The sequence below is a fragment of the Delphinus delphis genome, chromosome 20, assembly GCF_949987515.2.
Source record: "Delphinus delphis chromosome 20, mDelDel1.2, whole genome shotgun sequence".
Lineage (NCBI taxonomy): Eukaryota > Metazoa > Chordata > Mammalia > Artiodactyla > Delphinidae > Delphinus > Delphinus delphis.
In genome coordinates, this window is record NC_082702.1 from 55322033 (window position 1) to 55337337 (window position 15305).

At 48.6% G+C, this 15305-nt stretch overlaps 1 protein-coding gene across 3 annotated transcripts in view; it reads left to right on the forward strand.

Annotated features, from left to right (window-relative positions):
• The window catches only part of CRISPLD2 (cysteine rich secretory protein LCCL domain containing 2), an 84213-nt gene that overhangs the window by 52179 nt on the left and 16729 nt on the right, over window positions 1–15305 (forward strand). For all 3 annotated transcript variants that reach the window (XM_060000969.1, XM_060000968.1, XM_069540269.1), the window contains exons 7-12: window positions 2104–2244; window positions 4466–4526; window positions 8170–8236; window positions 8719–8849; window positions 10979–11022; window positions 13369–13441. In XM_060000969.1, coding sequence (XP_059856952.1) covers window positions 2104–2244; window positions 4466–4526; window positions 8170–8236; window positions 8719–8849; window positions 10979–11022; window positions 13369–13441 — 517 coding nt within the window. The remainder of the gene's footprint in view (window positions 1–2103; window positions 2245–4465; window positions 4527–8169; window positions 8237–8718; window positions 8850–10978; window positions 11023–13368; window positions 13442–15305) is intronic.

Consider the following 15305-nt stretch of genomic DNA (forward strand, 5'->3'; position numbering starts at 1 on the left):
TGTGCCTTGAGACCCCCGGTCCGGAGCTGGACGGTGCACGGGGTAACCTTGCCGCGAACTTGGGCACGGAATTTCCCCAGGCCTGTGCCGATCCACACAGGGGATCTTAATTAGGATGTGATCAAATACAGCCCGTCCTCTGGGTAAGCATTCCACTTTTCATGTGTGTGTCTGAGGGCGAGGACCGTCTACCCATTTTCTTAAATAGTGAGCCTTCAAATGCTTTAGACTGCTCTACCCAACTATATTTGGCTAAATAAAGCCACGATTATGAGGTATAAAAATCCTAAAGGCCAGTGGAAGAAAACCCAGCTTATTCCAGAGACAGCTCTGGCTTTCAGTGAAGGACAAACATGAATAGCCACACTGACGGGAAGACAGACAAGAGACGGCCGCTGGGTCCCAAGTGGTGTTTGCAAACCCAGCATCTTCATAAAGATTTCACCTATAGCGTTTGGCTACAAATGATGTGTTCAGAATTCCCTTCCTGGATGTCTTTAAGCTTTGCTGGGACTGTTTTTTTTTGTTTTCCCCAAAAGAATTCCAAGACAGAATTTGTTGGGCATTTTGATCATCCTCCACTCAGCAAATTTTGTTGAGCAGCTACTACGTTTTGGGAGCTGGGTGTAGTGTGGTGTGAAGCAGGCTGGCTGCTGGCCTCAGGGAGTTTCCAGCTGGTGGGGGAGGTGGGTGGTGGTGAACACGCCATCCAGGAGCAGTACATGGAGGTCCATGAGCTCTGATAATGAACTTGGGACTCAGGGTTGCTGTTCTCCTCCGGCTTAAATCCTGTCCGTCCTCCTATGAGTCAGGGTAGTGGTTGTGCCGTGATGAATCGGCCAGTGAAACAGCTGCAGAGCATCCCAGCCTTGAAAAGCATCAGAGAAGATGTCACTTGCCCTTCATATTCTTGAATGTCTTGTATCAACGCAGACCCTTGGTCTGCTTTCTGGAGAAAAGTTGTTGCTCTTCAGAAGAAGTAAGGATAAGGCTGGGGATTGGTGAACACGTGATGGGACTTTAATTTTAATCCGTTGACTCAGAGAGGCTGCAAGGGCGCTTCATTTCTGCTCCTTGAAACCGTTCTTTACCCAAACACATCTGTTGTCTTTTCTCATTGGAGGAGCTTGGAAGGCAGGGGTTTCCACCTCGGGTCCACAGACATCCTTGGAGGGGCGGGGGTCCCCCAGCAGAGATGCGCACTGATTCATCTTTGATAAGGGTGCTCAGGCAAACCCAAACAGCAATACTTTGCTCCGCTTTGGCTGGAATTTATGCTTTGGTATCCAGCTGGCCTGATTACACATCACAGTGAGTGGTTAATAGTTGACTTTCATGATGAAAACTGGAAGATAAACTGATGCTTAATAAATGCAATGTATTCGGTGAATTAGAATGTTTTGAAACGTGAAGGTCATGGTCATGGTTGGAGAAATAATAATATTTAGGTGGGGAAGATATTGGGACCCGAAGAACTAAGTGTTTTAACCAAGAGTTGGGTCTTTGGCTCGTTCTAGATGATGGTTCCAATGTTATTGGGCTTCGAAACTTCAGGGCAGAGAAAGGTTAAGTGATCTTGGCCTGCAGGAGTGGGGAAGGAAGCAGAATGTGCTGGTGGTGAGGGGCATTGGGGTCCAAGACCATTGACGAGGGTCTTCGTGTGCCATGACGGCGTGTAAATGAGGCGGACCCCTCCTCCAGTGAGAACCTAGGGCCAGAGGCACCTCAGCGGAGACAGCTACGGTTTGGGGTCAGAGGATGAGGCGGCTTCCTGAAGCTGCTTCCTTGGGCAGAGACGGGACAAGAAACCATTCTGATGATCCAGGGGTGGGCGCCAGGCCCTTCTAACCTCTGGTCAGCCCAGCCGCTCTTGTGTCCAAAGCAAACACAGTGACCAGAGAGCCATCCACCGCCCCTTGGCGGGGAGAATTCCACCTGGCCAGCACTGTCCTGAAAGGTAACTTTCTCTTTGCCACTGAAATGACCCTTTGTGAAGCCAAACCTCGAACAACTTTAGTTTCCAAATTGCTTCTTTATTTTTTTCCTAAATGCATTTTGGTTGAATCCCAGCATGTTGCTTTTCTCTCCCTCTTCGCTATTAAGAGACATACGACCAGAAACCTGAAACGGACGAGATGAACGAGGTGGAAGTGGCCCCCATTCCTGAAGAGAAGCACATCTGGGTCCCGCCGAGGGTGATCAGACCCACGAAGCCCAAGAAAGCCCCTGCCGTGAACCACATGAGTGAGTGGGGCTCTGCCCTCTGCCAGCCGCCTCTGGAGGGGGCAGTTTTCTTTGGGGTGGGCAGAGGAGGGAAACTGGTGGGTTGAGAGGTCTCCAAGTCGACAAACAGCAGGGAACAGGGTGGGGTGTAGCTTGCAAAAAGCACGACCTGAAGATGTTTCTAAAAAACGATATTTTTAAGTCATTTCAAAAGAAGCATTATAGGAGCTGTGCTTGGGTGGCCTTTTCCCCCCTGGCAGGTATTTTAAGGTTAGACCTTCTCTTGTCCTCTCAGAGAGGACTTGGGCTAAAATTGGGTTCCTGTTGGAAGTGCCTGGCTCCCAAAGGGACGATGAACGTGCAGCGTGGAGCCCGGCTCCCGTGGTCATCATGCACCAGCCCTGTGACTCGGACAGTCACCCGACTCTGAGAGTCGATGTGCCCGTCCATAAAGTGGGAGCAGTGATGCCTCTGTCGCATTGTTTTAAATCAGTGAGATATGGACCTGTGCATTTCATATGTCCATATTTCACAAGAGGCATTGGGTTCTTTTTTTTTTTTTTTTTTTTTAACTTATTTTTGGCTGTGTTGGGTCTTCGTTACCACACGCGGGCTTTCTCTAGTTGTGGTGAGCGGGGGCTACTCTTCGTTGCGGTGCGCGGGCTTCTCACTGCGGTGGCTTCTCTTGCTGCGGAGCACGGGCTCTAGGCGCGCGGGCTTCAGTACTTGCGGTGCGCAGCCTCAGTCGTTGTGGCTCGCGGGCTCTAGAGCGCAGGCTCGGTAGTTGTGGTGCACGGGTTCAGTTGCTTCGTGGCCTGTGGGATCTTCCCGGAGCAGGGCTCAAACCCGTGGCCCCTGCACTGGCGGGTGGATTTCAACACTGCGCCACCAGGGAAGCCTGGCATCGTGTTCTTGACAAAGGAGAACTGCAGCAATTACTGGGGAACAAGGCCATGGATTCTAGACCTGGGGCAAACCTCCTGGGCTGTATGTCAACGTTCTCATCTGTTACTCTCACACATTTTACCATAGCAGTTGCAGCTCTGTCAGTTTGCTGTGGGGATTATATGCAGTAAACGGGGGCCACCCAGTGTCAGCTGTGCTTTGAGCTCACCATCAAGTTGCCTCCGACACCCCCCCCCCAAGGCCGGAAGCTGGATGTCCTCCCAGAGACTTCCGGAAGTCCCCAGACGCCTAGTGTTCTCACGCTCACCTCTGTCGCGCTTTCTTCTGCCCGGCCTCCCAGGACGCTTCGCCGGCTCGGGCTCGCTCCTTTCTTTCTGCCCTCCCCTGCCGGGCTCCGCTTACCCCCTCCGCTGCTCACCTGTGTCTGCGGCACCTTTAGTGAAGGGTTGAGGCTCTGGAGGGCATTTTCTTACAGACACGGCACCAAGTGTGGGTTCTCTGCCCACCGGTGTCTCTCTTTTCCCTCCAAACCTCACACAGCATAAAACGGGACTCACCCCTGAGTGAGGAGGCCAGCGCATGCCCACCTTTCTCAAAAATCCTCTGCTATTCTGTCAGCTGCCCTGCCCTCAGCCCCCACTAGTCTCTATCCTCTAGGCCTTCAGATGTCTTTCTCCTGGGCTTCCTGCCTGTTTAGTCAGCTGTGGCTTTCTTTGACCAGGAAATACGCTGGTGTTCTTGTCTGTCCAGAAATTCCAAACGCTTCAGTTGTTTTTTTTTCTTTAATAATGTAACGTTACAAAGTAATATGTCTTTTTGTCAAACTGTGACACTACTGCAAGATTCTGATATGTCCCTATAAAGTACACCAAAAAGGAAAGCTTGGCGAAGTCATCTTGGCTGGGGGCGGGGAGACGACACTGGTGAGAATGGCTGGGTGCCCGCCAACCGGGCTGGACAAGGCTCGCCCTCCAGAGCCCTGTGAGGCTATGGGGCACTTAGTGTGCCAGGCTCCCTTCCAAGCCTACATTTACTTTCTCATTTAAGGCTCACAGCAACCGTTGGAGGTGGATACTGTGCTCATCCCATTAGTAAGCAGAATTTGAACCTCAGAGAGGGGAAGTAAGGTGTCCAAGGTGACAGTGCTACTAGAAAGAGGATCTGGGATCTGAACCTCACCCTAAGCCTGCAGCCATTGGGCCATGCTCTTGCTTTCATTATGACATGGATTCCAGAATGTTCCAGAGAGTTCCTCAGAGCGGGGAATGGGGTCTTCTAACTCAGGCTCATCTTCCCGCTTCTTGCCTTGACAAGTATTTCTGCATTTCTCTCCTAGCCCAAGTCGTCAAGTGTGACACCAAGATGAAGGACAAGTGTAAAGGGTCCACGTGCAACAGGTAAGTCCTGGCCCATCCCTGTCTCGCTGCCTACAGCCCTCTGAAGCACCTGCTCTCGGTCTTGGGTCACATCGTGATCTGTCAGCTGATCTACATCTGTAGAAATGCCAGATGTGCCAGCAGCAGATGTGCTATCGACAGGGAGATCCTGACCGATGTTTTTGTGAGGCTGGGGGCTCCCTCCCATCTCTCTGCATGAAGGGGTTACCCAGAGCTAGCACAGGCTAGCCCAGAGCTCTGTGCCGGGGACGACTGGGGCTGCGGCAGCGTTAGGGCAGGTGTGGCCGTGGACGGGTCCAGCACGGCTGCTGTGGAATCCAAGTCGGCCTGCTCCCCGAGGGGCCCCACCAGACAAAGAGCGGCCTGCGTGTCGCCCAGCGTTGAACAAATTCATGTAGCTGACGGAGTCACTTAGTATCGTCCATTTCAGATGTTGAAAACACCTGCCAAGAAGAACAAGCTTGGTTTTGGCAACGTAGCTGCTGGGCTGCGCCTTCTGGCAGTGAGTGGCCAACAGGTGTAGCGGCCCTGCATAGGTCCTCAGGTTCACGGCAGGAAACTGTGTTATCGGTGGAGGGGCCCTTACTCTTCTTCCTATGGATTCTGGCGTCCATTCATCTAAAGCTGAATTGCATTTTTATGTTTTTTTCATTTATTTATTTTATTTATATTTATTTTTGGCTACATTGGGTCTTCGTGGCTGCACACGGGCTTTGTCTAGTTGCGGCGAGCGGGGGCTACTCTTTGTTGCGGTGCGCGGGCTTCTCATCGCGGTACCTTCTCTTGTTGCGGAGCACTGGCAGTACTGTGGTTGTGGCACGCGGGTTCAGTAGTTGTGACTCGCGGGCTCTAGAGCGCAGGCTCACTAGTCGTGGCACATGGGCTTAGTTGCTCCATGGCATGTGGGATCTTCCCAGACCGGGGCTCGAACCCGTGTCTTGTGCATTAGCAGGCAGATTCTTAACCACTGCGCCACCAGGGAAACCGTGAATCGTGTTCTTTAAAGCACACGCTAAAAGAGAAGGTATATGGTATTACCTAAAAGAGAGGGTCCTATTTTATACCATGGGGACTTTGTGATCTGGTTTGCCAGGACAATGCATCACTCAGGCTTTGGCAGGAGTGTCCTGGGACAGACAGAGCAGCCCAGGATCAGATGTTCAAGGGGCTCATACGTCATCCCACGAGCAGCTGGCGATGGGCCAGCAAGTACTACGAAAGTAGAACCAGGCACTTTGTTGGTGAGATGAGCAGGACGTGGCAATGAGGGTGGTGGAATAACCGTCTGTCCCCTCGCACCGGAAGGGGTCTCCACTCCGCAAACTCACGGGTCTGGGATTCCCGGGATGCTCCCGAGTTGCCCCTTGGTGGTGATGTGCCTTTCTGAACCGCGGGCTTGTTACAAGAGCATCACACCTGAATATTCAATGGGAAAAAGTGACAAGGTCTGGAGAACATTCGTTGTTAGCATCAAAAGAGTTGCAGGGTTGGGGGTAGTGGGACCCTCCCCAAGCACGGAAAAGGCAGGGGTCTGTCCACATGAAGACTGTTAGATGCCTCCAGTCAAGATATAGAACTCAGCCCACCTGCGACCACAAGAACGTTCACGGTGCAGCTCCTGGAAGCCGTCCCGCCATCTGTCACATCAGTTTTCTGTACGTGGTGCTTTTAAAAAAATAATATTTACTGGACTTTTTTTCTGACTTTAAAAGGTATTCTTGTTCATTGTAATTCAGGAAAACAACAACCAAAAAAAAAGTATAAAGGAAAGAATAAGTGTCCCACAGTCTCGTGAACGTCAGTAACCATTCTATGTAGTTTCTGTGCACTGATTACGCTATACTGTTATGCAATCTTGTGTGTTACTGGTTTCACTTAAGGTTTTCCAAAGTCAATAACTATTCCTCAGAAACTTCATTTCTAGTGGCTGCATAATACTCTGACGTTTGGCCACACAGAAGTATATTTGGCTATTCCTTTGACACCTGCTGACTTATTTACAGTTTTTCCCTATTACAAATGGTTGGAGTAACATGGAGGTCTGACTTTCTGTCTTTTTACTGGGAGATTCAAGAATTAAGGGATATGAATTTTTTTTTTAATGGAAGCATAGTTAATTTACAGTGTTGTGTTAGTTTCAAGTGTACAGCAAAGTGATTCAGTTATACATACATATATTGTTTTTCAGATTCTTTTCCATTATAGGTTATTATGAGATTTTGAGTATAGTTCCCTGTGCTATATAGTAGGTCCTTGTTGGTTATCTGTTTTATATATAGTAGTGGGTATATGTTAATCCCAAACTCCTAATTGATCCCTCGCCCCGCTTTCCCCTTTGGTGGCCTTAAGTTTTCTATGTCTGTGAGTCTGCTTCTGTTGTGTAAATAAGTTCATTTGTATCATTTTTTTAGATTCCACATATAAGTGATATCATATACTTGTCTTTGTCTGACTTACTTCACTTAGTATGATAATCTTTAGGTCCATCCATGTTGCTGCAAATGACATTATTTTTTTATGGCTGAGTAATATTCCATTGTATATATGTGCCACATCTTCTTTATCCATTCCTCTGTTGATGGACACTTAGGTTGCTTCCATGTCTTGGCTATTGTGAATAGTGCTGCTATGAACATTGGGATGCGTGTATCTTTGTAAATGAGAGTTTTTCATCTTTCCTGGATATATGCCCAGGAGTGGGATTGCTGGATCATATGGTAGCTCTATTTTTAGTTTTTTGAGGAACCTCCATACTGTTTTCCATAGTGGCTGCACTAATTTACATTCCCACCAACAGTGTAGGAGGGTTCCCTTTTCTCCACACCCTCTCCAGCATTTGTTATTTGTAGACTTTTTAATGATGGCCATTCTGGCTGGTGTGAGGTGATACCTTATTGTCGTTTTGATTTGTATTTCTCTAATGCTCAATACTAGCAATATTGAGCATCTTTTCATGTGCCTCTTGGCCATCTGTATGTCTTCTTTGGAGAAATGTCTATTTGGGTCTTCTGCCCATTTTTTGATTGGGCTGTGGTTTTTTAAAAAATATTAAGCTGTATGAGCTGTTTGTATATTTTGGAAATTAATCCCTTGTCGGTAGCACCATTTGCAAATACTTTTTCCCAGTGCAGAGGTTGTCTTTTTGTTTTGTTTATGGTTTAAGGGATATGAATTCTGAAGGCTTTCTGGAAAGATTAACTGTTGTTTGTGAACATGATCACCATCATTTAGTTTTATTCGATTAAAAAACCCTTGATGCCTGGAAAATGCCAACTCCTTTCAGTCTGCGCATCTTTGGTGACTGATATCTGAGGATTTTTTTTTTTTTTTTTTTTTGGTGCCTTTGAAGACACTTGTCTTTATTCTGTGAATTGTCTATCTGTTCATAGAATTGTCCATCTATTCAATTTGAACCTGAAGCACATGAAAATAGTCTTTAAGGAGGTCAAGTTGAATCTAATTGTGTCTGTGTGACTAGAAACTCCAGCCTGGGTGAATTGTGAGTTGCTCCAAAACAATGCATGCTGTATCACTGATGCTTTTCTATATGTAATAATATAGAAGGGGAAAACCCCAATAAATTCACGATGAGGTTTCATGAACATGTTTACCTCTGAAAATCATCTTCTTTCTTCTCCATCAGGTACCAGTGCCCAGCAGGCTGCCTGCACCACAGGGCAAAGATCTTTGGGACTCTCTTTTATGAAAGCGTAAGTATGGCCAGCATTTCTTTAAATGGCTTGTGTGGACTCGTGTCTCTGTTTTAAAAGCAGGTGGCTGGTTTTCAGGTGAACAGCTTTTCTTTCCGCTCCTTAGTCAAACCCCCCTTTCCTTTTGTAGAGCTGATCCGTGTGTGTTTCTGGGGTCACAAACTTGTGAAGCCACTTTTGGGAACTGGGGATGACCCTCGAGCAGACCAGTCTCCATTGTAGGCCGAGCGTTAAATGCTCCACTGGTTGGGGAGAAAGGGCTGTTTGTCCCTGTTCTTAGTTTGTAAAGCAACTCAATGAGTTCTTAGAGATAAGCACCCCCTGGAACAAAGACGTGTTATAGAGTGCCGCCAGAGTGAGAAGTGGGGTGAGCCTTGGCCCGACTTTTTGTGGGTTGAGGACAAACATCTTGGATGTTTGGGGAAATGATCGCAGACAAAGATGAATTCAGATTTACTTACAGTCTGACCTGTCCCCCGCAGGCGTCCAGCATCTGCCGGGCCGCCATTCACTATGGGGTCCTGGACGACAAGGGAGGCCTGGTGGACGTCACCAGGAATGGGAAGGTCCCCTTTTTCGTCAAGTCTGAGAGAAACGGCGTGCAGTCTTTGAGGTAACTATGCGGTGATCAGGGTTCCCGAAGACTCCTTTTCTGCTTATGAGAGCACTGTTGAAACTTTGAAAAGTACTGAACAATATAAAGAAGGAGGAAAACACTGAAGATGACCTTAATCCCATAACTCAGAAATCGCCCCATTGGCCGTTCAGCCTATTTAATCCCAGTGGGTTTTGGTGTGTGTGTTTAATGTGGTTGAGTTTTGTTTCTTGTTTGTTTGTTTTTGTAGGTTTTAGGAAAGTTTATTGCGTATTTAAAATGAACACTGCTCTTAATTATGAAATGTACACATAGCCATGAAGATACAGAAAAACGGAAATAAAGAAATACTAATCTCTTCATTCCCACTTCCCAGAGCTAATCTACGTACATGACCTTCAAAAGCATAGCCTTGCAATCTGAGTGCTGAATCCTGCTTTTTCTCCCTTCCTTGTCCCTGAGAACTCTTCAGACACATCAGTAATGACTGATGGTATCTTTGAGTTTGTAGGCTAATTCTTTTTTTTATATACACCTTTATTGGGGTATAATTGCTTCACAATGGTGTGTTAGCTTCTGCTGTATAACAAAGTGAATCAGCTATACATATACAGATATCCACATATCTCCTCCCTCTTGAGCCTCCCTCCCACCCTCCTTATCCCACCCCGTTGGCTAATTCTTGACTGGCACTTTTTTTCCCCCTGAGAATGAGGCTTTCATTTTTTAAATATACTTACTCGTTTTTGCAAGGTGTTTTTCATGTAAGGTATGTGGATGGCTGACGGGGCAGACCATCTTCGCCATTCTGACTTTTGGAGGTTGATGGGGTTGGGGGGGACCGTGAAGAACTGCGGGAGATCATGTCTTGATCTGTCCATGGCATCTGAGGCATAAGGTGACCAGGAGCTGGTGGGACCCACTGGGGGCTCTAGGGTCAAACAGACCCGGCTCTGACTTCTCCCTTTGCGTGACCTGGGCTGGCTTCTTCATCCCGTCGGGGTGGCAGTACTCTCATTTATAAATGAGGGCCACGGCAGGACCCGGGGCTGACACCCAGCTAACCCACCACGAGGCAGCATGTCAGGGATCCCCGTGTCAGTGCCCATCCCAGGGTCTGCAGCAGGAAGGCACCCAGCAGACGCTCCTGTGATAGTTACAAGGTGGCAGGTCCACCTCCCTTCCAAATAGCGAGGCCACTCAGAACATTTCAAAAACTACATGAGTCATTCTGTTTGGAAAGGCCTGGTTCTTCCGGCAGTGTTGCAATATTCCTTCTTCTGTCTTAGCTGGGGATTTTATGTAAACCAAAAAAGAGCAAGGAAGTTTAAACGAAAGCAAAGAAAATATTCATGGAGAGATCGGTTGCGTGACCTCAACCCCAGCCTTGATGAAGCTCCACCCCACCACCGGTGGAGCTGTGGGCTTGACCAAGGGTTCAGGTCCTACATTGCCTGGGACCCTTGTCCTGAATCCATCTCTGGTCCCTTCCAATGGCCAACTTTCCATCTAGAGTGGGGTTCTTCACGTCTTAGAATGAGAGTCGGGGAGCGTGTGAATGCAAAGCAAATTAAAACTTTAGTTTCACTCACCTCTCATTGAAATGTGGTATTTTCTTCCCTGATGGGTGTTAGCCCCCAGTCTGAGTAGCACTCGTAGGGCCAGCGACTTTCTCACGGGTGGGCATCCACGTGACAGAGGCACCTTGAAACAGCCTCTGCTGTCATGATCCCCAAATGACAGCAGTTAGAAGACCTGCCGCTAGGTTCTGTTTTCAGTACGTTGATAAAGGTGCGCAGCTATGACGCTAACACACATTTGTCTTAATACTTCGATGATGATATTAATACCTGATTTCCTTCTAATCTCTTCAATTTATCATTGCATTTTCAAACCATCGTTCTGAGAAGGTGTCCGTAGGCTGTACCAGGCTGCTAGAGGGACCCTTGGCACCAGGAAGATTAACGAGCCCGGCTCTAGAATCTTCTCCTTCTAGGTCCTGCTCTAGAATGTCCCAAGGGCTTTCAGGCTGATGGGAAACAAGTAGAAAAATGTAAAGTTGAGGCCGTAAATAAAATAAGTGCAGGAACAAGCGTGTACTTTCAGACGCGTTTCTGTTTGCATTGACCTAATGATTCCTTTTACAGCAAATACAAGGCCTCCAGCTCCTTCACGGTGTCAGAGGTAAAAGGTAAGCTGGCCAGTCTTTTCTCATATGACCGCAATACACAGGTTATCTTGGGTCTCCCTGGAACTTCACTCCTCTTAGTTATTGATTTAATGTTTACCGTGTCTGCTGATGTTGCTCTTCTCAGCACTGTAAAGATGGTTAAGAGGTTCCTGAGGAGGTCGATCCTTTAACTAATTTTTTTAAATATCATGACTTAGGGGGAGTTGCCCGGCAGTCCAGTGGTTAGCACTTGGCGCTTTCACTGCTGTGGCCCAGGTTCAGTCTCTGGTTTGGGAATTAAGATCCCGCAAACCGTGGGGCACGGTGAAAAAAAAAAAAATCTGAACTTGGCCATGGACCTAGATAGCTAACCTGAAACACAGGCATGGGTTCCCAGCTGACTGTCACAGAAATACTAATGCCTGGGTCTAGAGTAGCTAATAGGTTGCATAGGGAGTGTCAATTTCTAGTGAGCGATAGTGGCTACCTGGAGCGTCGTTTTGAGAAGGATTCTGAGGCCTCATTCTGGGCTCAGCAGAGCACGGAGCTTGATAGATTAGTAATGTCTGCCATGGACAGAGAGGGAAACGTGGGGAAGTCCATGGCCCATACTTGCTGTCTCTGGCCCAGCTTTTTGTATGGCCTTCGGGATGTTCATTTGGCAGGGTGACATGCATCCACGGGAGAGCACACTGTAACCAGAATTGGGGTCTGGTTTATGGTTGCCCAGACCGGGCACTTGACTGGAATAGTCTCAGGCAGGTGGGGATGCCAGGGTGCCCCACCCAGCACCCTCACCTGGGCCCTCTCCTTGATTCTTGCCCACTGACCCTTTCTTCTTTGGGGAAACCAATTCTTGTCATTTGCCCTGGATACAAGAATATCTGGTTAGATATCTTTATAAAAACATATAGCAGGGACTTCCCTGGTGGCGCAGTGGTTGAGAGTCCACCTGCCTATGCAGGGGACACGGGTTCGTGCCCCGGTCCAGGAAGATCCCACATGCCGCGGAGCAGCTGGGCCCGTGAGCCATGGCCGCTGAGCCTGCGCGTCCAGAGCCTGGGCTCTGCAATGGGAGAGGCCACAACAGTGAGAGGCCCGCGTACCGCAAAAAAAAAAAAAAAAAAAAAAACAGAAAAAGCATATAGCAGCTTTTCCCCCTATTACAAAAGTAATGGCTGTTTATTCCAGATAATTTAAAAATACAGAGAATTGTTGGAAAAAAGACCTAAATTCCACCATTCAGAGATAACTGCTCTGAACATTTTGGTGGATAGCTGTAGTGTTTCTTTTCCCTCTGCAATAAGAGTATATACATTGGTCATGTATGCATTGATATGTTTTTAAAAATTGAAATGGAATTGGTAAACTGATTTTTTGATTTTTTTTTTCAAATAATAATATATCAAGAATAGTCTTCTGTACCTTTAAGTGGACTTCTAAACCTCATTTTAGTGATTTCCCCAGCATCCCATTGTATAGCAGACCCTCGGTGTAGTAGACCAATCCCCTTGCTGGATTGCTGCATAGACCCCTGGCCCGTCCAAGTCATCGGCTGGACCAAGAGTGGGCAAACTACAGCCCTCAAGGCCAATCCTGTCTGCTGACTGTTTTGTAAATACAGTTTTAGTGGCTCCTGGCCGCACCCATTCCTTCCCACATTGTCTGTGGCTGGTTCCTGCTACGGTGGCAGAGCTGAGTGGTTATAACACAGACCATAGGGCCCACAGAGCTGGAAGTATTTACCCTCTCGCTCTTTAAGGAAGAGTTTGCCGAGCCCTGGACTGGACAAGGACAGGCTGTCAGAGACTACAGGTGGCCAGTATTAGAACCGCTTTCTTACATCTGTTGTTAAAACACAACATGTGACCTTGAAGGAAAGAGTCACCTGCCCCTTGGGAAGGGTGTGAGCAAAGAGCTCTAGGCTGGGAATCGGAAACGTGGACCCTCAACCATGTCCTGTGCAGCCTCAGGAGGTCTCTTAGCTTTTCTGGACCTCAGTTTCCCCATCTGTATAGTTAGTATAATACCCGCCATGAGGCTCCAGCAGGATGAAGTAGAGGCAGAGCCTTCAAGGTGGAAGAGCACGATACAAATGAAAAGTTTGCTCGCCCCACAGAGAAACTATTAGGGCGATGACACCTTTGACCTGTAGAAACGCTTGGGCCTTGGGTTTTGTCTCATCCCTAGAGTGCCCCTGGGGGGGGGGTGCCAGGAGCACTGGAGCCTGATCCCAGCTCTCATCCCGGTTCGGGGGCCCAAAGAACCCCTAGGACCCGTTGTCCAGCAGCCTGTTTCACAGGCCAGTAGCCTGAGGCCCAGGCTTGCCCGTGACCTGACCCTTCCCCTCCGTGTTCCTATTCACAGTGCAGGACCTGGACTGCTACACCACCGTGGCCCAGCTCTGCCCATATGAGAAGCCGGGGACCCACTGCCCAAGGTAAGGCTCCCTGGCATCTGGATTGGCAAACGTGGGGGCCGAGAGAAGAAGGGCCAGGTTGGGTGGCGGGTCACTGCCCGGAGCCACGCACAGCTGAGTTCTAGACGTGGCCCTGGTGTGTGTCCACCCAGGAAGTCAGTCGCTTTGTGCTCCGGGTCAAGGACCCACTTGGCCTCTCCCTGAGACCCCTCGTTCTCAACCCTGGCTGCACATTGGAATTGCCTGAGAGGCATTAAAAGAACAAGTCCCAATCTCCGGGCGTGGCCCAGCAGGACATCCACATCTTGAGAAGGTTCTGGGTGAGCCCCGTGTGTAGCCAGGCCCCAGGGCCCCGCTCTGGGAACTTAACTGAAAAGATGGCTTTGCCCTTCTCGATGTCACCTCCACTTGAAGGAGAGAGTATTTGGCTTCATTTGCCACCAGGCTCTTCCCAAACCCCCAGACAGACCTTGGGACCTGTCATCCTTGGCCTCTTAGATCCGTCGAGAGCTCTGGAAGCTGGGTGTCACTGGTCCCCTTGGAATCAGCTCCTTGGTTCTTGTACTTGATCTGTTACGCTTTCTGTGGGTCACTTTAGAACTAGCTCGTTAAAACTCAGCTTTTTGGAGGTGTAATTTACACACAACAGAATCCACCTGTTACAAGTATACAGTTCGATGTGGTTTGACATATGTACACCACCATCCCGGCAGAGAACATTTTCATCACCCCAGCGCACTCTCTTGCTGTCCGCACCCCTCCCTCCAGCTCCCACCCACATCCCTGCCAACCACTGACCTCCTTTCTGTCCCTGTAATCGTGCCTTTTCTGGAATCTCATATACGTGGAGCCGTCACAGCACGGAGCCTTGGGTATCTGCCTTCTTCCACTCTGCACGGTGCTTTGCGATTCATCCGTGTTGTGGAGGGAATCGGTGATTTGTTTTATCCTTTCATGTTGCCGAGTGGTGGGCGTTGCATTCTGTGGATGTACCGCAATGTGTTTGTCTAAGGAGTGGGTTTCACATGCATCTGCCCAAACCTTAATTGGCTGAGTTTTGGGAGGATGTTGCATCAGAACAAAAGAAGGGGTGTCTCCAAAGTACCCGTTAGATCCTGTCAGAAGCTGGGTCATGTAGCTCTGAGATTCCACAAGCTGTGCGGCATGGCCAAAACAAACACAAAACAAAAATCTAACAGGTGGAGAACCCCGAGGTGTGAGCAGGGAAGAGCCCCGGGAGGGGGCCAGTGAGGGGACCAGATGGGGTTCCTGAATCCTCCCCTTTGCTACTCACAAGCCAGAGGGCTTCCAGATGCCGTTTTGGTTCCTTGGTCCCTGGGCTCCAGCGCATGGTGCACCTGTTCCGGATAAAGACAAAAGACCTTTGTTTAAGTAAAGCTCATGTTCTTTCCTGGTGTGAGAGATTCCAGTTGGAGGCACTCTCCTCATCCCCTATGGCAGGGATGTGCTGACTGACGCAGTGGTGAGCCAACCCTTCCTGCCCCGGGTTATCAGTGCCCCCTGCCTGGAATATTCTGTGACTCACGGAGGTGAAGGCCTCCACCCTTTCCTCCCCTACACATGGAAGTGGCGTTTCCAAAAATCTATTGATTGTAATCTCCATAATGTAGCCACAGTATGAACCAGCCAACATCCAAGAATGGGAGGCACAACCCCTTACAATCCCATACTCGCCTCTCTTAGATTTTTATTTCCTTTCACCTTTGCCGTTTGTACATGTCTTGTTGTATGGAGGTTTTTTCTCCCATAAAGATGTTCCATTTTATTAATAAGTGACTGGTCAGAAAAAGGAAACAGAAAGCATGCATTACTAAGGTACACTGAGTAAACCAGCAACTTTAATCAACTGATCAATCAGCAAATG